Below are 27,228 nucleotides of genomic sequence, written 5' to 3' on the forward strand. Positions count from 1 at the left end.
GGAGTGGAAAAGGCATGGCAGGAATTCTTCTCATATGTGCCATATATTCATAAGAAAACCCTATGAATTGGTACGAAGAGCATCAAATTTTCATGTTTCAGTTAATTTGCAAAGTAGGTTTGGATTGAACGGTTGGTTTTCCAGTTGGAGATGGAGAAAGAAAAGATGGCAGAAACAGAATGACTGTCAGGAATAATAGGGTAGAGAGGAGAGCGAGGTCCAGTAGAGAGGAGACACAAAGGAAGAATTGACAGACGAGAATATACTGTATATAACACACAATCAAGGCCGGCAAACATTCCTCCTCATTGTTTGCACCTATAGATCGCTACTGTCTTTTTCCTTTGTCTTCTCCCCTTCTCTCCTCATCATTTGTCACTTTTCCTTCGCATTTCTCTCATTCATCCTCTGTGACTTCCACACTTTTTTCATCTCTTCCCATTGTTCACTCTGTAAAAAGCCTTCATTTATTGTTCCAGTCGGTTCCATTTTAATCTCATTTCAGTTCTTATCACAACGTCCAACACAAATGACAGATCTGTAAACATGCAGACGTCACATGTCAAGATCAATAAAACTGGCGTTAGATGATTTGTGGCTTGACGGTTGGTTTGCCTCATTCCATTTTGTAGCTTAGGTTTGGATGCTGCAAGCAGCCCAACAAAGCTAACATTCTCTGCAACACTATTATAGAATTACCCCATTTCTAGTAGGTTATTTCCTATTTTACCATTTTTATTTTACTTCTGCACTTCATTTTAGTGTTTACTGACAAACTACTTTAATCTGCTCACCTCGCTTTTCACTTTTTTCCTTCTCTTCCCCACACTCACACGCCCACACCTCTAGTCTCCTGTTGCGCACACACACACATACACACACACACACACACACACACACACACACACGCTGGGCCTCCCTCTGTTTCTCTCTCCCTGTTTATGTCTAATCTGTTGACTTTCTTCATCAGCAGGATGTTTTATAAAGTCACCCGAAAAACACACAACTCGATTCTGTTTTCACAGCAGTAAGCGAGGCTGGCCGTTAATGACGGAGCCTATTAAAAAAAATGAAACCGTGACATCGACACCAACCAGGTTCACTTACAAGCTTTTACAAAACAGCAGCATATGTAGATCTATACGTTAAACAGGAGAGTTGTGTGTTTCTGTGCACAGTATGTAGATGACAGTATGTAGAGTGAAGGGTGAGGGAGGCGTAGAGCGAGTGGAGATCGTCTGTTAGACCTAGTTAATCACTGGCGTAGTTCTCTGGATGGATCAAAAGATAAAAAATAAATCCTTAGCATTTTTGCAGCTTTATTTTGAAAGTCTACCCAGATGTTGCATATTATTATGTCTGGGAAATGCTGCTTTAGAGAATATTAACATTTAATATAAAGGCTTTTATCACAAAGCTGTGACTGAATAATTCCTGGAACAGGAAATGTTTCAACATAGTTGCAATAAACTGAAATGACAGGGTTTTGACAGTCATCAGCCTCAGCCTGTCAGGCTGAGTCTACTGAAACTCTGAGCCTTGTCAGCCTCAATCGTACCAACTCAGGTGAGAGGAGGAGCCAGTTTACTGGAATGGAACTTTTCATTGGTGGAAACCAACCAAATGGTTCGAAAAATGTTTTTATCCACCAAGTGAAATAAGAAAAAACAATCAATTTGGCAACATTGACTACATTTACATTATTTTTTTGCCCTAATTCTGAAAAAGACAATATTCCAAGTGAGCTGTTTTCATGGTGAATGAAAATGAATATTCCTCTAATATTCCTGTTTCCCTTTTGCATCCATTTATCCACCCTGAAAAGGTCAGCGTTACGATATTTTGTGGATATCCATCTGTTTATATCCAAGTGCCCCAACCTTGCAAACTTTTGGCAAGATGGTTTGTTTACAGCACAGAGCTGATCATAAAAGGGCGAGAGGCAGCAGTAAAAAACCCAACTGGGATGCATATTCTGAATTTGCAATCAACATGTCCAAAGAACGCCCCTAAAACCAGAATAACACCAGCGTATCTCATGTCTTAATCAGAAAATGCTCATTCAAAATAAGACCAAACAGATGCTGTTTACAGATTAAGAATATTGAATTGAATCTCTGAACAAATAAGCTAACTGATTAATGACTATTGTGCAAGTTAGCGAAAGCTGTTTCATAGCTGAAAATGTTCACATGAATTGTTTCTGTAGTGGTGTAGTGTAGCGTAGGGAAGAAAATTGTGCCGCTGCTTTGATATAATTGGTTCATCTGAATGCAGTAATTCAAATCACAGTGGTATATAAGTGGTTAAAATAAGTTAAGGTGGAATTTCATTGTTAAAAACACAGGGAGAGAATTTTCTTGTTGTTTATTTTATTCTTATTAAGGAGGCAGTTAGAGGCCTGGGATGTATATCTGTGGTATTCCACAGCTGATGATTTTTGCCCCTCCCAGGACACAACAAAAAGAGAAATTAGATCTCCACCAGGCTGCTCATTTTTAATTTGCACCATCTATACCTTTGGGCTGTACAGTACAAGAAACAGCATCAGCATCCCGTTCCATACATCAAGTTCTTGTGCTGTTTTTTGTTGCATAAATACAATCGTTTGACAGATGACTTTGCTAATTGCCTTTTCAAACTGCAGTAATCTCTCGGTGCAGTGAGCGAAAATTAAAAATGCAGCGCCCTGAGTATTGTGTTTTTTCATGTCTGAGCCTGCATTTATCCACCTGAAATTAATTCTCTAATTTGTTTGTAAGATAAACAGGGAATACTTAGGATCCCAATCCACTTAAAGCATCTTCTCCACTACTTTACATATCCGGTCTAGGATGCTGATTTGTCCCCGAAGACTCCACCCAGCGAGCCTGATAGTCATTAACAGTGAAACGAAGAGCAAGCCTCTACTTTTCTGAAGGGCACTGTAAAGTCTTTACAAAGTGTCACATCAATACAGTGTGTGTGTGTTTGTCTGATGCATGATTTTGGTGTTAGATGATGTGAATTCACACCTGAGCTGTAATGTGATTTGTGCTGCGAGCGCACCTGATCTGTATGGAAGCAGCTGATGACATCTTTGTCCAAACACATAAAGAAAGAAAGAAAGAAAGCAGTCAGATATGTTGCTGTTGTGACACTACAGTCAACACTCAACGTGCCACAGGTGCTCCTCCAAGTGCTTTTCAACCATTAAAACCTTTTTAATAAAGTCATTTAAATTCTGACCCCTGCTAAAAATCACTTTAGCGTTATTATAAAAGAAGCTCTTTCAGTGCACCTTGCACCCCTGAGTCAATTTGATTATTTGGTTCTGTATAATTTCATGAATGGCTAAATGCACTGGAAATAGCATGCATGTGAGGCTTCATTCTGCTCAACAATTCCAGGGATAGACGCTAATATTTTGTGAGGCAGCTGGATTCATGAGATCACATGAGAATCCATCTTGTCAGGCTTCAGGTTATCCATTTGTGTCCACGCCAAAAGTGGTACAGCTAATCAGTGTCCTAGGAGGGGTTACTGGCAGCTATGGGCGTGGCAAACAAACAATGGTGGCTCCTGAAGAGGTAAGCATAGATGCTTTGATATCTGAACTGGAGAGTGTTTTTTCATTGAAAGAAGAGTAAAGGACAACACTGAAGGCTTTTCTCCATGGATGTTCACTCTTTCGAGTTAGTCCTTGTTAGATGTGATAGACAAATGGTTCACCCAATCACCAGTGCTTTTTTTGAAAGTGCCGGCCCTTTTCAAGCTAGACTTTTCAGCTGGTTGAAGAAACTAGTGGCGCACACTGCAGTACATCATACCCTTAGATATGCCATATTCTAGGCACAAACTCCTTCCATTCACAGAATTTCTCTTGCTTTTTCATTCTTTCGTAGTCATTTATTTTTGTGTTTTTGGTTCTTCTGAAAGGACCCCATCCGCAGTTTCAGTAAGCTTAGTAAACCCACATTTCAGTAGCCTTGGCATAGTTAGCCACCGACAAGTACTGTTCACTGTTTTTGTACAATGTTCAATGAAAAAGCGCAAAGGAATGAGTGTATTTGTGAAACATTGGTGAAAGCTCGCAGTCTGGGGATAAAACTTAGACATCTAAATGGAAGGCCAAGATGTTAATACTGTTTTGACGGTTTCCAAATGATAGTCTTGCTAAAACAGAAATGATACACATCTGGTTGATTATGACAAGATAGCAAGTTATTTATCTGCCAGACTTTGTACTTATTACAAGCAGAACAGGTGGGCATTTTGCTCAACTTGTGCAAAAATGTATTGTTCTTTTTTTAAAATTGGAAATCGCATTTGCAATACAGTCAAGTCAGGCAGGAATTTCCAGCTGGACCTCCCAGCTCCTCTCCTCCCTGTTTGCTGGTTTGTGTTTCCACTGTTCCAACAATCACCAACTGTGGTTTGGACGAAATAAATCTATAATGCACTTGAGTTAGATGTGAAAATATTCTGTCTTTATACAGAGTTTTTCTTCCCTGCTGCTGACTTCACACATGACAGTGGCTTAATGAATGTTGTCTTTTGCTTTTTTTTTCAGAAAGTCTTTTTTTTATAGTTACAGTTTTTATAGTTTATTGTTTTATAGTTTATTTGAATTTGAACAATTAAAATTTAAAGTTAAGAATATATGTGTTCTCTCACTCATTGAGGATGGGTCAGTTGCACAAATGGGCAGATCCAGGCCCCTTAGCCACAACCACAACGCCGCACCAGCTACATGGAATATTAAGTGGCCATGGGACATTGGGCCCTGGTTAATGAATCCTGAATTCAAGAAAAACTTTCGTAGAAAAGTTAACAAAACTACTTTTCATCCTGCAGCACAGCTGATGGTTCAGTTTAGCTTGAGAGCTAAAACTGCTGTAATCACCAAAGCGATTTTAGATTATTTTGCCACTCCTAAATGAATCACTACTACTCTAAAAATTGTAGTTTTATATTCGAAAATATAAAATTTGGTAACTTAACTGGAATTTGCATCTAAGAACATTCTCTCTCCTATTAGAAAACAGCAGCTTAAAACCAGCCTTCCCAGTCCTGTAACAATGACAAGCATGAAACCATTTCACACCTACAGTTTGCAGGATATCATGATCAAATTCAGCTCACTTACTCTGTGCCATCAAGACTGAACACCGTCTCAAACCACTGCTAAACCACAAGCTTGGCTGAATTTCATTTGACCTTCATTTGCATAAAAACAAGCGGTTACACTGAGGAGAAAACTTATTTGTATGCAAGCGCACGTTTGGACAACCACTGACAGTCCACCTGGCAGATATTAATGAGTGACTGACCACAGTTTAACACTGACAGACAGCTGATAGCTGTGGCCTGTAGCGACAAGGAAACAATCGTTCCTGTGCTTTTCCTTGATGATTTACGTGTTCTTGAAAGTGAAAAACTGAACGCAAAGTTACCTCCTGTGATGTTCTCCAGTCACAGCTAAAATGGATTTAGTTTCATGCTTATTGTCTGGAGGTTGTGTAAGGGCATTGTGGGAAATGTAGCACTAGCTGAAGTAGATTAAACAGTTTGGAAGACATTGAGTGCAGCATAAAGGTAAAGAACAACACAGAAATCCATTGAATGCGTTGTGTTTTGGTGACGGGCCAGGATTAACCTGCTATAGAGCTGCGTTGTGTTCACGACAGTGCAGGAATCCAACTGGCTAAACTCTTTCCTGCAAAATGATGACTTGAGTTGATGTAAGCTTTACTTGCTGTTTACTGTGTCCACGTCCAGTTCTATAGGGTGCCAAAGCATGCACTGCACCCTTAGTTTAATATTTTGCACCCTCAGTTGAAATTTTAATAAGAAGGCATACTTTATTAATCCCAGAGGGGAAATGACATTCTTCACTCTGTTGTAATTTTATGCATACTTAGAGATGCCTGAAATACACACACATGCAGAAACAGGACCTATAGACAACCATCAAAAGGGTTGGATGCAGGTGAATATAGATCAGCGGGGGTGATGATACTCTGTCCACCAATCGCGTGACTGGCCTCATTGCTCCAAAACGGCTGCGCCAATCACAGTTAAATGTGATAACGACAGGTCAGCAAAGCTTTACCTCAGGAGACATGTCCTGTCATGCACATTTTAGGCCCTCAAAAATGCAATTCATTTGGGAGAAAAAGACAAGAAGAAGGATTCCTACTTAAACAATAGGGTCCTCGCACCCGTCTATGCTTGAGCCTGAGTAAATAAAGAAACTGCTGTGACTGGTGGTGCCCAGCTGATGACCTTCAGCTGACAGACACTTATCAAAATAAAAGTATATCAAAATTAAAGTCCATCCAACATTTTGCCTTAAAGGCAATACAGTCGCCCCAAGTTTGCTACAAACTATATGTTTGGTATGTTTTAATGAAACATAAACAGAATATAGATGCAGCATGTAAGCATAATATCAAGAGAAATCTTATAGATATCATAAATATATAGACCCCTCAGAACCAGCTACTTCAGTTTTGAGTTGTGCTTTAGTGGTTCATTTTATTAAACACATTTGTAGTTAATCAAAAACAAAAAAAAGAAAAAAAAGAAAAAGCACCCCCTGAGGGCCAGGGGCCCCTGAGGCAGTTTCCTGCTTTTCCCAGCCAGTAATCTTTCCTGATTCTGTATTCCTTCTGGAGTCACACATTAAATGCATGAGATTCACTGAGTGTTACGACATCAATTATTCAGCATTCATCTGATCTCTGATTAGTGCAACAATTGAATGATCTGTATGGATGAAGGAGTGACATGAGTGAGAATCTGTGAAGGTGATAAAACTTTTGTGTCACTCACAGTTCATAAATCTTTTATTCATGTGAATGTAATAGTTGATACATATGCATGCTTTATTAGCTAGCTATCTAGTTAAACTGTTACTGTTGAAACTAAACTGTTGAGTGCACAAGTTAGTCTTCCTCCTGGGTTTTTGGTAGTCGCTGAACAGCTCTAGATGTATTTGCACAAATCTCAGAAAAACTAATGAATCAGCTCTGTGATCTGGATAACAGAGACACATAAGTGTTAGTGTTAGTTAATGTTAGCACTCAAGATTGGCCTTTGGATCTTGAGACTGGTCTCAAAAACACTTTGTGTAAGTCTCAGTATTTTTACTTGGTCTTGTCTCTGTGTCAGACAGAGGACTCAGATGATTTATTTCAAAACCATTCCAGAGCACAACTGTGGAGGCACCTTGCTTGTGTATTGTCTGATTTAATTGTTAACATTATTACTGTGATTAGATGTCAAAATTCTTTTTCAAATGCAGCTAATAATATTGCTACCAAGCAAAGCAAATTTTCCAAATAAGAAATAAGCAAACTAGTTTTCTGAGGGTATCTTGATGTGATCAGTTGGAGAATTACATGTGGTTTGTATGTTCCATATTTCATCATAAGCGGTGCAGTTGCAGTGTGAGACTCATACTGCTCTGGTCTTGGTCTTGACTTGGTTTAAACCCCTAAAAGTCTTGGTCTTGTCTCGGTCTTGATACGCTGTGGTCTTGGTCATAACTTGGTCTAGGTTTTAATCAGGGGTCTGCAACCTTTATTATCAAAAGAAACATTTTTGATCAAAAGAAAAAGAAGAAATCTGCCTGGAGCTGCAATTATTCAAGACCAGCCACCAGCTAAAGTTAAAGTCAAAGGCGCTGAGGTGGCGTATAGAGTTAACATTTTTACAACTAAAGAACGTAACAGCTTGATTCCACTAGGCGTGGCAGTGTGGCATTATGGCTGCGCTGTGGTCCGCCACCAGCAGCACCACAGCACATCCCAGAAGCGAGTCATTTTTAATGGATGCTGCGTCAATCTGCATTGAACAGATTGAGCAAGCAGGAAGTCAGACACAGAAATTCTCAAATTAAAACAACCATGTTGCAGACATATGATCATGAAAACAGAAAAAAATTAAACAGTTTAACCATGTGGCCTACTTATCCATGAGTGAGTCAACATAATCATGTGGGCCACAGGTTGCTGATCCCTGGGATAAATGTGCATAAACGTGCAGGAAATCCAAGATATCCACATGAAACACTTGAAATGACAGGCATAGCTGGCAGCAAAAGTCCCTTGGAGGATTGAAGGCAATGCCCGTCTGATATGTGCATTTAATTAATGTTCATGGTCTAATAACAATAATTATGTGTGTCTCTGACATGAGGAGATTACCATTCATATGCACATTTAGAGCAGACATGAAAACAATCACACTGCTATGATTGATGCTAAATGGATAAATACCACTTTGGGGGCCATTATGCTGCCGTCATAATTTTGGACTCTATTCATTTTTGCTGTCATTGATGGACATTTCTGTCCACATGTTGTGATTAAACAGAATTTTTTTATACACTAAAAAATGTGTTCAACCTTTCATCATGAAACTAAAGGCAAATGTTTCTGTGTTGTTGTTGTTCAGGCCGGTGGGAGGTGACTGTCAGAAGAAATGCCGGTCCTAGGTGCCCTAGTACATCACCACCGGGACCATGGCGACTCATTGGCCAATGAGAAGACAGAGGTGCTCCCATGGCTCCTCCTGCCTTGCTAGATGGTCGGCGTCCTCCTTGATGTTCCTATGGTTGCCGTGGGTGTTGCTATGGCTGCCGTGGCCTGCCCGAGCTGAGCAGGTGGGCGGTGGGGGACACGGCGGGAAGGTGCTCCACGGTTCCCTGTCATCCCCCTCGTCATCATCGTCCTCCTCCTCGTCCTCGTCCCCGTCCGGCTCGTCACCGTGGGGCTTCAGCACGAGGCAGAGCGGCGGGCAGCTGGACTGGCTGCTGTCAGAGAAGGGACCTTTCCACAGATGTCCTGAGTACACAGAGTTCAGAGAGAGGTTCCAGCAGGGATTTTCTACTAGATACAAGATTTACAGGTAAGGGAGTTCTGCACCTGTGTGTGTGTGTGTGTGTGTGTGTGTGTGTGTGTGTGTGTGTGTGTGTATGTGTGTGTGTGTGAGAGAGAGAGAGAGAGAGAGAGAGAGAGAGAGAGAGAGAGAGAGAGAGAGAGAGGAAAAGGCAGACGAAGAGTGTGTCACAGGATTTAACAGGTGGAACGAAAATGTTGTCCTCTCGCTTATAGCTCTGTCCATCCTCTGAAGTAGGGCTTCCTGACTTTTTTGGCCTATGACCACTCCTGTGATTTATTATTGCACAAAAGTAAGGCACCCAAGGGGGACAGGTTACAAAAGAATGGCAAAAATCAAAGCAGCAAGGGCTGAGACATCCTGGCTTTTAGTCCTTAGCACAGGTAATGTTCCACAAACACTGGATCCTACATTTCCCATAATGAAACAAAGGCATCTACTGGTTTGTTGATGCCTGATAAATGCACATATCTTTCTAAAACCATGCCCCCAGGTCAAAACATCTGTAGTTTTGTTTTGTGTGGGGGTGGTATATAAACTCATGTCTGTGCAGGAGTATTTACCACATTCCTCCTTAAATATAATCTCATATATGTATCAGCGTCCTCTCATATGATGCAATCATGTTCCAGTCTTTTTTGATGCGATCTGGGGACAATTTGATACCTTTATTTAGCTCTATGTAAGCTATATGTAAGATTTAGGCACCTGTCAGATTCACACTCCAAACAAATTTGGGTCAGTATTTGATTAGAAAGTTGGGGTCTTTATTCCTTTCAACAAAGAGCTAACTTAGCAAACATATTAACACTATCAATTAGCTACCTTTGTCAGCTATTGCTACATAGCTAACAGGAGCATTAACAGGTGTTTACATACCAGTCTAGAGGAAACGTTGCAAATTCAACATCAAATTTCAGGACTTTAATTGCAAAGAGTTGTCTCCAATAGTGGAAACTAATGCCAATTAAATGCTGTTTTGCTTCTATTTCCATCACTTCTTTTTCTTTTTTTCTTTGCATTGAACATGGTCTTTTGCCCTCAGGTAGCAATACTTCTTTTTATATTGGACTGAAGGTAGACTGGACTCTACCGTGACTCACTGTTGTCTCTTTAGCTACAAATTAGTATTATGAGACAGGATGGGCCGGAGCTAGCTGGTTAGCATGCTAACATCAACAGGTATCTTGTCATCGTTTTACCCCATTAAAAAACAAAAAGCTAACTTAGCAAACATATCAACAGTCAGTAAATTTACACAATTAGTTGTCTTTTTAAGGTATCTCCAAATAGCTAACTTAAGCATTAACTGTTTACTTTCCTGGTTTTGTTTTTATTTATATCACTTTTTTCTTTGCCGCTGAATGTGGTTTCTTGCCCATGGGGCATTGCTGCTTTTTCTTATAGACTGAGGGCAGACTGGATGCTACTGTGATGCGCTAATGCCTCTTTAGCTACAAAGTAGTATTATGAGGATTGGCTGGGGCTTGCTGGTTAGCATGCTAACATCAGTAGCCTCCTTCAAACATAAGAAATACTGTCCTCAAATGGACTGAACTCTTAAAAAAAAATGCCAGTCCAAAAGTTGTGAACAAATGGCTTGTGTCCTTGAGCTGTTCTCTCATTGGTCAGAAATATTACTGGACAGATTCTCTTCAAAACACTTCCTCTTTCCTCTGTCTTTTCTTGTCTTCTTCATTATGGAGCACCAGCAGTGTTTATTGCTAATTGATTTCATTGCATGTGGTAAATATGCCACTATTCATTAAATGAACAATAGCCAGTTCCCCAGAGCATCTAGACTGTGACTAGAAGACAATGTCCTGCTGCGTGTTATTAGAAGATTCTGTTGTCAGAGATGGGCTCTGATGGGTGCGTACTACCACACACTTGCACCACAATTGTTCCTCAGGTGGTGTATCAGGTAAATATGATTCAACAGCTGTACCAATGTGAAAGAGCGTCCCATCGGGCAATGCATGAGCAAGTTGTTTTGTATGGTAGCGTCTATTGTACTCTGATTGGAAACAAAGCCCTCCAGAGTTTAAGTGGAGGCTAGCTGAGACCACCCTCTCGAGACAGTCTTCGCCTGCTTGTTTTACCCCACAACCATGTGCATTTGCTGTGTTCACATATAACCAAACGACTAAAAAGGTGAAACTGAAAGTTTGGAAGAAACTCGTCCAAACAAACAAGTTGTGGGGTAAAGCTGAGGTACAAGTGATTCACACCATGCCAGAGTATGATTGCTCCCCCTCCGGTCAGCTAGTAATGTTGTTCTTGCATATACACACACCCTCACACAGTAGGTGGCAGTACGCACCTAGCTGATTTAAAATCTGCCGATAAACACAACGTTTAAGAGGAGTATGCTTGCGTCATCTACTAGGCAACATTTGTTTATGTCTTGGCCATATTTTGGAGACGTTATCAGCGATGATCCTCTTGCCTGCCTTCTTGCATCCTCCTCTATGGCCTTGCGACTCAGAGGATGAGAATGGCCCACTTCCGTGTTTTGGTCCAGTTGCTTTCATGCCCGATGTGGACCGTGTCAATGAAAGATGCCCCATCACAGTACCCAGTGTTCACACTTATCTGATGAACTGGACTTTGGGGTGAAGGGTACTCGCATCTGTGTCCACATCCCTAGCACAAAAGCCTCCTACGGGTCTACAGCCATGCTAGTGGTCCTGTGAGGTTGTTCCTAGGAAACTTCACTCAAAAACCCTCATGTGAACCTCAAGATGGCACTAGAGAAATAATCTGATGACTAGATGTTGAAATATTTCCCAGGATAACTGAAAATTTTGACGTGTTGGACGATATGGGACATCATATTGAGACCTAGCCTGGGAACCAGATGTATCTTCAAGCTCATGTTTTATTTGTTCTGGCAGATACACCTGACCACCATCCAGTTCAAGCCTAACACAAGCTTGTTTAATATGTAACGGGTCAGATGCACTGACTGAGTCTGGTACATTGCGTTTTCGAGGGCAATGAATCAGACTCACAAAACTCAGATCAAATTGTTAAAGTAGGCAGTGATGATCAAATATGAATCAAGATTCTGTTACTGCATTGTTTGCTTTTCAGCTGAAATATTTTCAGACACACTTTAGTGTACTGTTAAGATGTAATTTGAGAATATTTGCGACAAGGCTGCCATGTTTCTGCTTGAAAACAGACCGATTTGATTGGTTGTAGGTCCACTGAGTTGGGTCCAGAAGCATTTTGGTCTGCGTCCCTTGGAAATCAAAAATAAACTGAGAGATCAAGACAAGTCTTACCTACTGTGAATTAGTAATGTGATGCCATGAAGGATGTTTTGACCTTCATGTTAACAGTTTTCTTTTATTCAGTGTCATTGTGATACCATGGGTTGTGTTTGAGTTTGACTTTTTTCTCCTTTTCATACTAACTTTTTAATGTCATTCCTTATTAAGGTCACACATCTTTATTTGTCAAGAACACCGAGAACAGAGTTAATACTAAGCATACATGAAGGCACACATATTTCAGATTTCTCTATTTGATGTTGAGCAGCCAAGTATTGACTTCAAGGATTAAATCAAATATCACAGGGTGGAATATATGAAAAATATTACTGCACTGTGCTCAAATGGAATAAAAGAGGATATCAGTGATAATGTAGTGATATACATGCACAGCGACAAACACTAAAGGTCAATATGATGATATGCATCTTTTTTTGCCTTTGTAAATACATAAACACATCTGGTTTTTTTTTCATGTTTTCAATAATGCAGCGCTGACACTAGAATTCAATGAAGTCCCGTCTCAGTGTGAGAGCATGTAATGAAAAGATGTTCTGTATCACTTTTACTCAAAACACGCATTATCTAACACAGCTCTTGTGTATTAAAATTCACAGGATGGGTGGAAATCTAATTCAAGCAGCGGTATTATGATTTGTGTATGGCTGCAGATCAAGGAACTGTAAGCCAGCAAAATCTCAGCTCCTTTCATTTAAGATGCTTCTTTGTTCTCAGGGCTGAAGGAGGAAAGGAAAAAGTGAAACAAGGCTTAACATTTAGTGAATTCTACAAACTTTTACCATCTTCCTTCTTCCTAAACGGCTGTTTAAAGGTTTGGAGCTTTAATTAGCTAATCTATTTGAAATTGGCTGTTTTTGCATCTTTATTTCTGCTGTAAATTGATTTAACAGAAAGCTTGTACTTCCGCTGTAATTCACAACGTACTCGTTTATTTAACTAAATAAAATTTGTTCGGATTTGGACTCTTTAAAGAGTGACTTAACATGGGGGGATCAGAGGGAATGGTAAATGTATTTTGTCTGGGAGATTAAAGTCAGAGCTTTAAATACTTTCATTGTAATCTGTGAGCAGATAAAAGAGGAGCTGTTGTTAATTATGAGCGACAGAGACATAGGCAGTGATTCTGTCATATTTCTCTTCAGACCCTCAGACTTTTTGCTGATTCTTTCTGTTCTCAGAGTTATGAGATCAGCAGGATCGAGGATACGTAGTGCAGGGAGAGTTGAAAGAGTATTTTATGAGCCAGTAATACAGTAGATATTTATTATAGTCTTAGAAACATGACTGTCCATACATTCAGGCAGTCATTTATCTCAGATGGTTTAATTTAAAGATGCCAAAGAATTATGTGTCCATCCGACAGCTCATAACTCCAAACTCATAAAACAGACATAAAACTTTTCATTTGTCAAATTTCACAAAAATGTCAACTTCTCAGGAACAGCAGCATTCAAACAGTGGAATCACAGTTGCAATGCTGTAATATCTTAAAGGGACAATTCACCCCAAAATCAAAATACATATTTTTCCCCTGGCTTGTAGCGCCATTTATCAGTCTAGATTTATTTGGGGTGGTTTGAGTTGCAGAATTGATGGTAGATATGTTGTCTCTCCAGTATGGAATAATGGGACCAGATGGTGCTCGGCTTCTGGTGCTCAAAGCACCAAAAAATATATCAGAAAAATTCAAAACCAGTGTCTTTTTCCAAAAATCATGACCCAGCTATTAAGGATACACAGACATTGTTGTGAGCAGTTTCATGTAGTAACTACTTTCTTTTTGGTGTAAAATCAACCAGAACTAGACTAAAAAGAAAGCAGTTCCCAAACTTTGATCAGACACTCACTAACATGGGAAAAGGAAGCACAGGGACTTGATTAGTGCAGTGGACCATGAGTCACTCAGCCAGATCAGCCAGACCAAGACGGCCCCAGGAAGAGAGCCAGCACAAGAGCTAAACTAACCCAGCTTAGACCAGAAAGATGCATTATAGTTTCCCCACTGTGATTCTGCACGAGCCCACATCCTCCTCCCCAAAACCCCTCACATAACAAATACAGATGCATGTATCTAGGAAGTTTGGCTGGAGGTAACGCTACTGCAGCTAGTAAGCTAGCATCAGTTAGCTGGACATGCTAACATTTGCAACATGCATTAGAGTGGATAAAGGCAAAATTTCATCCATTCCCCACATGTGTGCACGTTGTGTTTCACATTTTTGAAAGACTACGCCACGGTCCAGACTCATGAAACACTGAGTATTGCTCTTCTCGAAGGCCCGTGCACGCCGCATCAACATGTAGAGAGCTTGACGAGAAAAGCTTGACAGGCCTGCGGCTCCTTAGTTACAGTTGCGACTCTATGATTTGACATTTGGTGTTGGCAGGAGGGTCTTAGCAAAGGGTCAATTGAAAGAACAAAAAGAAAAAAAGTTTTTTTTTGGACTGAGGGGAGACCTTAATAACAAGTATTGTGTGATCGGCTGAACTGGCATTTAGAAATGAGTGAACATAGAGGTGGTTACAGGAGATAGAAAATCGTCGCCTTAACTACACAGACACTCAGCCCCTGACCAGGCTAATACACCCACTCCACTGAGCACTTCTGAAAAGCTTCATTGTCAGATTAGTGAGGACAGAAGGCCAAACGGAAAGATTTCTCCCGTTAAAAAACTAAAAAGAATTGACAATTTGAACTTCAAATAGTCATAAACAGGAAGAGAATTCAATGCAGTCTGAATAATACTGATTCATTCACTCACATAACTTTTTCTGACCTCCTCTTGCAATAAGAACATGTAGCACAGAGAAAACTGATATAATTGTTATTGACAATTATTTTATATATTGAGCTGGAACCTAAAATATCCCTTTTAGGCCAAATATTTTGCCTGCTGCAGAAGACGGTCTGTGCCAAGATGGGAGGTTTGTCTGTGTGTCCAGAGGCTGTAAGCTGTGCGCCCTATAAATAATGCAGTGCAGTCCTTCACCAGGTCCAGAGTTCACATCGGCCCCTGTCACCATTATCATTACTCCAAATTCAATACCAAATGTGATAGATATACACTGCATCCGCTGAGGCTGCAATTTGAATTTCCATTTCCTCAACTTGGAATATATATATATATATATATATATATATATATATATATATATATATATATATATTCAGATTTTTTGACTTGTCGTTTCCTTCCCCTCCATCGTTCCCTCCCTCCGTGAGCCCAAATGTAAAAATAGCTTCTCTTGAAAGTCGTCACGGCTGTTTGTACTGTCAGAAATGCAGACTTGCCTGAAAATTAGATGTTCTAATTATCTGTGGCGTTTTTTGTTCTTTGACCGTAACTGGAGTTGACTGTGACTGTGTTTCAAAAGATGTACAATTTTATACGGAACATTTTGAAGTGAATCACACAGGCCCTCACTCCACTTTCTCCATCTCGCTGGCTGCCTTTTGTTCACTTTTACTCAGGAAAAGTCCGCCGAGCATGTTAGGATGTGTGATGGCCTGGTTCACAGTTGTGCAGTCACTCAGACTCTCAGCTGGTGCCCGGCTCAGTTCTGTGCTGCTCCTCTGGTCACTCAGACAGCAGGAGGTTAGAAATGTCTCCTTCAAAGGCTTTTAACAGTTGCTTATAGAAAAATGGGGTCTTTGAGCCAACCATTTTTGTCTGTGTCATTTGTTTACTCTCAAAGGTGTTTTTCTTTCACAGATACAAACTTATTCTACTGTCCACGGTTGAGGTAAAGGAAGAAGTGGATGGAGCGACCATGACACCACCTCTCCACCCACAATCAGAAATATTTTTGGCAAGAAACAGAATATTGACCGATATCTGATCAGCACTGCGTAGTTTGACAGTTTGCTCTGAGTTTCAGGAGGCTCTGCTGGAAACTGGAAACACAATTGCAGCCTGCCTGGTTGCAATCTTTCTCATATTACACCTAAACAGTACACCAAATTATGTTTTTGAAAACATTTTAAGAAAGAAATAAGCAATGTACAGAATATTGATCTATATTTGATCAGCACTGCCTCGTTGGACAGTTTGATCTGACTTTTAGGAGGCAACGTAGGAAACTGGAAACACAATTGCAGCCTGCCTGGTCGCAATCTTTCTCGCATTGCAATAAAACAGTACGCCAAATTATGTTTTTGAAAACATTTTAAGCAATACCATCCAGTTTGGCAGTTTGATTTCAGTTGCACTGGACCAACTCACTCAGATTACCCAATCATACACTGCTTAATGGTGTATTTTACTCTAAATTTACAAAATGAACATCATGCTGTATTGAATAACACTTGAAACTAGTGATTGACCATAAACTCATTAGCAAACTGTTTACTGAGGTCATAAATTAAGTGAGAAGAATGACCATTTTCTCATAAGACTCCATACAATCAGATTTATTTTCACAACCAGGGGATTCACCCCCTGCTGGCCATTAAAAAGAATGCAGGTTTAAGCCACTTCCACATTGACTTCAAGTATACAAGGCTGCATTAACATGGATCATTTGTATTTGTGTCTGTGGCTGATTTTCACCCTGCTTTAGCATTGTAATGCTTTCCATCTCCAAAGGCAACGTGTGAGTCATCGGGTTCAGATGGTCTCCTTATGCTCTCTTTGCTGGTCTTTTGTTTCTTTCCTAATGCCCTTTGAATGCATACAAGCAGCCCTATCAGTGCAATATATGGATGTCTGCAGGCAGACAGCAGCATTACAAAAGCTCAGCGTAACAGTAGAACCTGATTTATTGATATATGATCACATAAGTGTGGTTTATTGATACTCCTGAGTCTCCTTTTTATGAAGACTGAAATTAAGTCCTGGCAGTGTTAATATGTTGAATTGTTTATAACATCAGACAAGATGAACTTTATTGATCCCATACAGGGAAACTAAAGTGAAGTGACTCACAACAACAAACAGAACAAAAACAGTATAGATAGCTCTCCTAAGAGCCTAAAATACTGTAGTGTAGCTGTGTTCTGGAGTAGCTGCAGTCAATCAAGTTGCTTTTTGGGTTATTAGACTAACCGACTGGACATAAAGCTTTTTATCCCAGGATGATTCTGAAAACTCATCTATGCTTTTAACTTTCGATAAATTTCTCAAGTGATGAAATGAGGTTTTGCCTGCACTTTATATAAGGCTCTGGAAAGTGATTTCAGCATCCTGACCTGACCTGTGTGCTGTGTTCCAGAGTCCATTGTGACAATTTAAAGGAGATTTTCCATCTGGTAGCCTTTTGTCAGGTAATCATGAGTTACATGATTTATGTCTTGTCATTGTTTGACTGTAAATAATTACTGGACAGACAGTTACTAATATTCTTGATACATTCAGATCTGAACTGAATTCAGCCTGCAGAGAGTAGGAGACATCATTGTGCTGCCGTGGGGCAATTGTTGTTGCTCCAAACCAGATTTCAAATAGCACTTTCTTTCTTTTCTCATTTTTTGCTTACAAAAGAGGAATAAAATAAAATCTGAATCTTAGATGGCAAAATCTTAAAAGATCTACTCCCACTTCCCAAAAGACTACACTTACTCTCCACTGAGAAAATAAAAAAGTCCATAACCCTGTTTTGAACACCCTTCCCCCTAATTGATTTCATACAGCCCCTCAACATAAAACTGAAAACTAACATTATAAAAAGGATGGAAGATAAAGAGAAACATCTAAATCATCTGGTTCAATCATCTCAGCAGATTATTTTTACTCACCAGTTAAGAGTTCAAACCCCTGCCATGTTTACTGGACGTCTCCACTTTGATATGCACCGCACGGCATCCTGAGCAGAATTCATAATGTCTCTCTCAGCTGACATGGCCCTGTGCTATTCCTCCACAATTTAGATAGTCCCACTGTGTCCACAGAGGACAGCGAGGTCATGTCCTCGATATGTCTGGAGGGAGGAAATCAGGCGTGGAAATAGTCTTCAGGGGAAATGATCAGTGACCACATCAACTTACATTTTTAAAGTTACGCCTCGGCTGCAGTGCATCCTGGATCTGTGGTGGACAACAGAGGGAAAGAGGACAAGAGAAGATGAACCTTTTGTGGTGTGAGTGAAAGAACATATGTGCAAAAAAATAACAGAGGTTGTAAATTCTATATCTATAAATTCTATTTCTAGGTTTTGTTGGATAGGTCGGTACACAATCATCTGACTTTGACAACTAGAGACCACTCCTTGCATCCAGTCAGTGGCGCTTAAAGTTATCCATAGAGGTTTCAACTCATATGGATCTTTTTTTTTAATGGTTATGTAGTTGTTGGACGGCACTGACCAACAATGTTACCCTAATCATGGGGGCGTCAGATGAAAAGACATCCTTTAGAAGGCAGCGCCAAAAAAACTGCTTTGTAGTTTCAGTTGTTGGAATTTTGAGAGCAACTCGCTGTTGAATCTGAGCAACCCTGTCCTAGGAATTCTGTTTGTATAGTACTGCATGGTTTCCCCAGAAACATTGCGGTGACACTCATTGCCTTGATTATGGCTGATATGTTTGTGATTGAGTGAAGTGTTACATTTATGTACCGCAATGGACTCACAGGGAGTTGGTCGGGGTGGATGGGGGGAGGGCGTAAAGGAGAACTTTGACAAAAAAGTCCAGACTGCGCATCCTTGAGTCCAAGTAAACATTTGTGTCTAGTTTGAAGAAATGACATTCTTGAGATATCACCTTCACAAGAATGGGATGACCTGAAAACATAATGCCTCTGGCCATAAAAACATAAAGGCATTAAAAAAAAACAACTTTTTTTTAAAAATTTGTGAATCACAGAGGTCCTTCAGCATATAGTCATGAATGTGCATTGAAAAAATTAGGCTGATCGGTCCAGTAGTATAGGAGATTAGCTGCAGACAACCTTTAGGTGATCACACACATGCTCACTCATGCACACAGACGGAAGCAAGTACATTATAATAATGCTGTAGTCACTATGGTACATATTGTAATACAAGAATTGAAATTTTGGCTGAAAACTAAATATGTGGTCAGCGAACTGATACATTCAGTATAAACATTGTAAGGTACATAAATGAACATTTCCTCCCTTATGTTAACAGAAATCATATCCAGACAGCAGCATTACATTTCCTTCAAAATGTTTTTGATGTATTTAATGTTTAATCTAAATACTTAAATATAATGTCTTGGAAACAGGATTGAATCTGAGGAGGACTGGCACATGAAACTATGGGCAGAGCAGCCAGGTGAGGAAGTCGGACGGCTTAAAGAATCCAGTCAGTTTTCAAAATAAAACACCCTGCGCAGACTCCCAAACATAAAAACATTTAACTACAGAGCTTACTTAAAATCAAGAATAAATGATCAAATCAACAAAATCTCTGCATGTGGGGCATGAAGACGCATGGAGGACGGATCAAAGATGCATTGCAGACATGATGCCATGGGGCCGCGCCCAGCGGAACTGAGGCTTTACTGTGTAATCTGTCAGACTTCTCAACACCCCTTTCTTCTAATAACACGTTGGTGTTCACTTGTGTGTTTCTTTCAGCAACTGTTTACTGTTCGATGTGAAGCTCCTCTCAGTTGCTAAGAAACAAGTACAACAGCTTGTTCTGTCAGTTGGGATGCTGAATGAATTCAGTCATCACAGAATTAACTTCTAAAAGCAAGCAGGGCCTTCATCTCCCAGACATGATCAAGCCATGACTCAGTCACGTGTAACTGCTTCCTGTTGTGTCAGTAATGACTGCTGCCTCTCATCCCCCCCATCATCATCATCATCATCATCATCACGGATTCACGGCCGCCCTCTTTGTGTATGTACTCCACAGACACATTCCTAAATTTCTGGGATTGTTTGTGCTTTTGATTTGATTGCTGCCTCCCCTGCTACCCACAACAACAAAGCACTTGTGCATTTCAGCCAGCACGTCCTACTCAAAGTATTCCTCAAGAACACTGGCACACTTCCTCCCAATCTGTATGAAAACAATGACAGTGGCAGAGAAACAAGGCCAGCGGGGGCCTGACAACATGGGCTTCAAGCAAACACTGCCAAGCTACAGTGAAATGACTACTTTTTCACAAGACAAGAATGAAAAACAACACTATTTAAAGCTTCAGCACCAGATAGTCAGATTTTATATTAGGTCCCTGTCTTAAAGAACGCTTTTAACTTTGCTTTTTTGATTTCTTATTCATATTATTGTTGTTGTTTTTCAAAAATAACCTTGCTTGCGACAAAATATGAAATATTAAGCATTTTGTGACAGCAGTTAGCCTATGTAAGCAACAAGGAAACTACCTAACTGTCAGCGATCCGTCAGGTATCTCTGTAAGCTAAATCATGTGGGAACTCGTCTTATAACATTTAATGACATCTTTATGATAAGTCTAAATGGTACCACTTTGCTTGAAGTCCAGGAAATTATTAATAACTGGTAATAAATGCATTTCACACTGTAATAACACTTAATTACATCTTTATTAAGTCCAAAAGGTGCCACTTTGCTTAAGATGTCTTTGTTATGACAACTTGACATCAGTCAAGTCAATAATGTATTTCTTATAACAGTCAAAGTAAAGTCAACCTGGCATTAAAAGTGACATGATTTACCAAATGATATTTAATGACAACAGTCATAAACATTCATAATTCACTATTCTCCAAATCCATGATTTGATTTGACTTTTTTTTTTTTTGCACTGATGCTTATGCTGTTTTTAAACTACTGAGTCTTGATTTTTAAAGATTAGCAGATTATTGGTCATTTAGACCTCCAAATTCTTATTTAAAAAAGATAGTATATGGTATCAAGTCTGATACAGAGACAAAAAGGCATCACATCATACTCTGAAAACCATGTCCACAATATGACACTGTAGCTCACTAAAAACATTAGATTTTAGCACATCAATGGATTATTTTAGCACCATGTCTACCAGACAGAAAACGTTAAATTGACAAACTCACACAGAAAAGCAAGGTAAGGAGAAGAGACACTGAGATTTACTGGAAATATTGAAACAATCCCACTGCATGGCCTGAGGTGAAATTCTTTAACATTAACCTTTTTCATAAGAACCTAATAAAGATCAAAACCAGGCCTTTTACAGCCAAGTTATCTTAACTTTCTACAGTTTGTTAAATTTGTAACTGTAATCTTGACATGACGTTACTGAGTGTTAGGAGTCAATAAGATAAATGGAAAAACTGTGGGATCCTCACATCTGTACCCACGGATACAGATGTGGACACGCATCGGATGCCAGAAGCAGGCAGGCTACTTGCAACATCCTGCACATTTCTGAGAGAGGAAAAAAAAAATACAGAAAGAATTGTGATTTGACTTTTTGATTTTGATTCCATTTTGCTCTCTTTAATTTTAAATTGAAATTGTGGCACCTCCAATAAAGACTCCCTTATGTTCATGACAGATGTCATGACACTGTTATCATAGTGTAATAACAGTCATATGCACACCCTGTCAGATAAAGTGTAACCAATTTGTGCATCCTTAATGGAAATGCTAATTAATGTAATTGTGAGTGTTTCAAGGTTGGTTATGCAGGGCAGCAAGTATGCAGACAGAGAAGACAGCAGGGTGACTTCAGTGATTTATTGATGACTTACATGGATTGACAGGTACAGGCAGACTGGCAGCGAGGAGGGTCGGCACAGTGTCTCAGCAATGGAACCCAAATACAAAAGTATAATGCTACAAAGCAGCTAGTACAGACAGATCTCCAGGGTTGATGAGGAAATAAGATGCAGGTAAGGAGATGAGGAACAGGTGTGTATATGGGTGGGGCAGTCATGTGATTAGGAAAGGAGGGAACATCCGAGGGAAAAAGGCAATGAAGAGACTTGAAGAAACAGAAGTGTGGCTGGAGAGGAGGGACGGGAATTCAGACTGACAGAGTGGAGAAATGAGGAACATCGTTGCACGAACATTTTCTTAAACATGATCAATTATGGTGGAGTGCAAGATAAAACAATGGATAGATGAATGAAAGATTGATGGTCCAGATCAAACTCATAATGTTGTAATTACCATGTAAGTATAATTACTTTGTCCTTTTTGCCTCTAATGGAAAAAGAAGCCTGCAGTGAAAGCTAAAAAAATGATAAATTCACACAGTTAACGCTGTGAAGAAAAGCAGCGACTCTATGACATGGAAAAGCACCTCTCTTGTGTTCCTAATTGTGCTCCTGTGACCTTCCTGATGCTAATATCTGATTATCATTAAGGAAAATAAAGTGCGAGCAGGCTTTCCTCCGCATTAACTTTCCTCAGAGCGGGAGCAAAAATTGGCTGCACTCATTAGCTTTTAATAAGGGGTAATGGACACGAGAATACATGTTAGCCACATTTTCCTGGGCTAACCCTAATCCGTTAAATCCTTTAATATCATCATCATCACCATTGCACAAGTTACATCAGCTGCTCTAGCCTTGAAAAAGCTGGGAAACTATAAATGGATGGGTCGTGATGTCTGCTCTCCCCTGTGAGTTTGCTATGTCCTCTCTTAAGGCTGTCATTTGTGGAGAAAGCCCACGCTATCTCCACATTAGAGGCATTGTCGGAGCAATGACATATACATCTCATTAATTATCATATGCTTTATGCATATTTTTTGCACTTAGGCTTTTAGCTAATCATCTACCCTTATCTTCTCCATGGAGAATACAGTAAAGTTATTGTCTGGACTTGCTTTTCTGCTTAATACTTAAAAGCAGAAACAGTAATGTAAATATGTCTGTGGTTCCACTGGTGGTTCGCAAATTCCCTCTACTGGTACGCTGGGGAATGTCCTTTTTTGATGAAATAAATTTAAAAGTATATAATATTACCAAAATACAACCAAATTTGGAATGAAAATACATTAGGACATTGCTGAAATTTTATTTAAAATCAGTTTAGTCTTTCCTGTAATTTCTTTAAACATCAAGCTGCTATGTTGTCACAATTATGTGTGATACGTCAACCATGACTGCCCGTAGTTCTGAGCTAAATGTGGCAAGATAGTAAGTGGAGGTAAAATGAAGGGACAGAAAATTAATGTTTCTAAAAAAAAACTTAAATTGTGGCTCCAAACAGGAACTATTATGAAGAGAAATACAGATCAGGTTACTATTTTTAGCAGCTGTGCACAAGTGCTAGTGGCTGCCAAAGAAGTACCACTGAAGTGTCCAAAGCACCTGTTAGCAACAAACAGTACAAAACAGTAAGGTGGGGAGGTCAATATTTTCCAAGGTGGTATGCAGTGTAAAAAGTTTGGGAAACCCTACATATAAAAAATGGCAACATCATGCCATCTTGTCATTTACCTAAATCTGTTGGACTCGACCAGTGGAACTGGCAAAGGCTAATATTATGGCACTGGCTGTATAGGCTTGTATTAGGCCACTGTATCACTGCTAGATACAGACAAAAAGAAGTTGGTTAAAGTTAGAACTCATCCCACTGCTGGGGTCAGAATATGGGGGACATAAGACAAGTCAGGTATCATGGTCCCCAAGCTCTCGTCTGGCTGGTCCTTGTGTCTGTGATTTCTTCGTGGATCGCTGCTGCAGAGGGGTTGTGAAGCAGGAGTGAAAATAAACCCGCTTTTTAATCCCAAAAGTTTGAAACATACACTCTGAGCTCCCCTCCTGTCAATAAAGGAGTCAGCATCAGAGTGACTCAGGTGTTTCTTCCTCCACAAGCTTCAGTCTGCCACCGACATCTTTCCATTTTCAACCGCACCATGTGCATGAAGTGACAGTTAGTCGCTATGGTTATGGGGACACGCTCTGAAACTTTATCGTGATTCCCAGTAAGAAGTTGTTAGGCTAGTATGCCTATGCAAAATCATGAATGTAACTGTACCTCATTGCTAAAATCTAGTATTATAAGATAATGTTACATTTTGGTCAGCATACAGGGTTCACACACAGACCCATCTCCAGTTTGTGGGGCACCACAAACACTGCTCCAACATCATAAAATACCTTTCTGGTATGGAGAGTTTTACCTCATTTATCTCTTCAATTTCACATTAAGCCTGTAACAAAATGAAATGGTTGTACAAAAATACAACATCACCAATAATTTGACGCTAGAACCTCCCATGGAGTTGAGGACTATTTTGAGAACGATTAGAAAATCAAAATTTTAAATCATCATCCTGCATTGGTATTCATCCTAGCTTGTATTTATCACACACACTGCTGTTGGTTCATATCTTAATTCAGCTGCCAAGGTGTCAGAAGATGAATTGTCTTTATTATCTGGTTAGTAAAACCACCTCTGACGTACAGGAGAGTAATAATGCTAGGTCAAAGCTGGACACCCCCCCCCCACTTCAAAACTTATTCCAGCACCACTGCACACTACCACAATTTGTTGTCTTTGCATTGATAACAAATATTAAACCCCATTTAATACTTTATTTCTCAAAAGAGTGGAATAGAGTGGCTCAGGGTGTTCTTACGCCTGGATTTTTCAGTCTGGTTAAATTGGATTTTGGTTTGTTTTCCCCCTTGGTGCAATTTGTTTTGGCAGGTGTGAACACAGTAATCGCACTCAGGTGCGGACCAAAACAGCCGCACCGAGAGGCTGAGGAGGTGGTCTCGGCCAGGTTCCAAACAAACTCTGGAGCAGTTAGTTTGCAATGTGAATGTGATCTGATCCAACAACCACGTGTGCTCTGCAAGTCGGAGCAGAACGGCTCCCCTGTTCAACATGTTGACTGTTAGCATGTCGTTATACATGCTCACCATTAGCTCTCTTCTCAGTCGTCTAAAGGCAGCACATCCTCTTTGCAATGTGTGAAGCAGTTTAGCATTTTCAAGCTGCTTCCTCGAAGTACACTTGGAATTCAGCTGATGTAATTTTGCTTGGTATATTGCCCAGATTTTCACCACAGTTATGAGCAAATGCAAAATCTGCTGTTGCTCCACGTTAAATTGCACTGCACACAGAAATATGCTCTAGTCCAGGACACAGGATTTTTCTCTGAAGAGTCCGATTAATTGGAAAACACTCCAAGTTTAAAAACTCATCAACTGATCTGCACCAGGGCAAACAAACTATAGGTATGAAAACACCCAACTCTTTACTTCATCGAAGCTACAATTACTGAAAACTCAAGAAACACAACCAGGGACAGCCTCTTGTCTTGATTGGATACTCAGCCAATCACTCATGAAACCTGCTGCTATTGTTACTTTTCTCCACCTTTTTAATACACATGTACTTGTATTAGATGGAGGCAGGATCAGGAGGAAGCTAGTGTTGTGTATTGCATGGCTCGGGATGGTGCTCATTGGGAGAGAAAGAACAAAAAAAACTAATTTTTTGTAGTTACATAGCGTATTACTTCGTTTAAAAGTAATTAATTTGGTCAATTGAAATAGTTAATGATAATGTATTAAGCTTGCTGAAGACTCAGGACTTAGGCACAACTTCACTTATTTTATAAATTAGAAAACCTACTGATCGGTAAAAACAGTTTTGTACTAAATGACTTTTAACACCATGCTGAAACTTCTAACTCAGAAGTCTTCTCTCTTGCAAATGTGTCCAACAACAAGTAGAAGTGCATTATAACCGAGCTCAGTTGTTTCCAGATTTGAGTATCGGGTCCATCAGGACACTGGGCACAGGAAATTAGTTTTCTTTCACCTCCATCTGTCTCTGTAAGTTTAAACAAAGAGACCAAGAGAAAGAATGATCTTCACAGTTACAATATCTGTTTGCAGACCTGAAATGATAGTTGATTAATGACTTGATTATTTTTTTAAGTTATCAAGCAAAAGTGTTCATAAGTTGCTCCTTAAATATGAAGATTTGCTTCTTTGCTCAGTTCTAGTCTAATCATTTTGGTTTTGGACAGTTGCTGAGGTATTTTAAGATGTCAACTCAGAGAAATTTATGATGGGCATTTTTTAAAAATCTGTTCCTGAAAATGTATAGTCTGTATTATCGATTGGTTTAAAAACAATATTCAGTAATAAACAATCCTTTTTTTACAGCCCTATTGTGCTGCTATGTCCTGATCCGAGTGCAAGTCCTCTTAAATAAGAAACATGCAACCTCTGGGTAGACTTTCAAAATAAAAGCACAAAAACTACATTGCACTAGTCAGGTTTAGGAAAAGGTTATTGTTTAGGTTGAAATTAGTAATAAGTCAGTATGTAATATAACATTTTTGTATTAGAATGTCAAAAAATGCTAGACATGGGTTACATATTTTGTTGAGCTGTGTACTCACGTTATCCCAAATGTTTCCAACATTGGTCAACCGCAGAGAAATAGGTCATTTATTCAAGGGAACAGTGCATTTCTGACAAGCTGCTAGTTGCTATAACTTCTGTGAAAGCATGGGATACATCTGATATGTCAGAGAGTGAAGAAGGAAGTCAGAGAAAGTGAAGAAAATGTTGATATTACCTCATCCATGAAGATGATTACTGCCTGATTCATGTCACAGATTTTAATCAATCATGGTAATTAACTGCAAATTAGCTCGAAATTACCCCAAATTTTATGGTTAATTATGTGATAATTAGGACGTTTTGTTTTCACGTAGTGCATGGTAAGTACAAAGCATCATATTTGACATTTTTCTGAATTTGCATGCAAAATACCCCCACAAATTTCATGGTAAGTATGTAATAATTCACAAGTGTCGTTTTTGTGCAAGTAGGTGCTGATTACCATTTCGCATTTTTTTCTTTCTTTTTTTTTAATTAGCAGCAAATTTAGCCCAAATTTTAATGGCAAATATGTGATAATTAGCGACTACTACTACTTGCATGTAAATGCAAATGATCATATAATTAACATGAAATGTGCAGATAATTTCCAGGTAAAGTCAGAGAAATTTCAGATGTTGCTTTAACAACCACCAACTATGAAAATGGTACTTCCTAACGATCACATATTTAACTATGAAATTTGTGGGTAATTTCTACGAAATTTCAAATATAGTTCTTGGTACTTACTGCCTATTTACCATGAAATTATGGGACCTAGGAATTGAAGCGTTACCAAAATAAGAATTCCA

At 39.5% G+C, this 27,228-nt stretch overlaps 1 protein-coding gene across 1 annotated transcript in view; it reads left to right on the forward strand.

Annotated features, from left to right (window-relative positions):
• Positions 1-27,228, forward strand: part of brinp2 (bone morphogenetic protein/retinoic acid inducible neural-specific 2) — a 345,188-nt gene that overhangs the window by 136,767 nt on the left and 181,193 nt on the right. The window contains exon 2 of the mRNA XM_084732412.1: positions 8,443-8,895. Coding sequence (XP_084588538.1) covers positions 8,510-8,895 — 386 coding nt within the window. The 5' untranslated portion in view covers positions 8,443-8,509. The remainder of the gene's footprint in view (positions 1-8,442; positions 8,896-27,228) is intronic.

This window comes from Lutjanus erythropterus, chromosome 12 (genome assembly GCF_056507025.1).
Source record: "Lutjanus erythropterus isolate fLutEry1 chromosome 12, fLutEry1.hap2, whole genome shotgun sequence".
NCBI lineage: Eukaryota > Metazoa > Chordata > Actinopteri > Lutjaniformes > Lutjanidae > Lutjanus > Lutjanus erythropterus.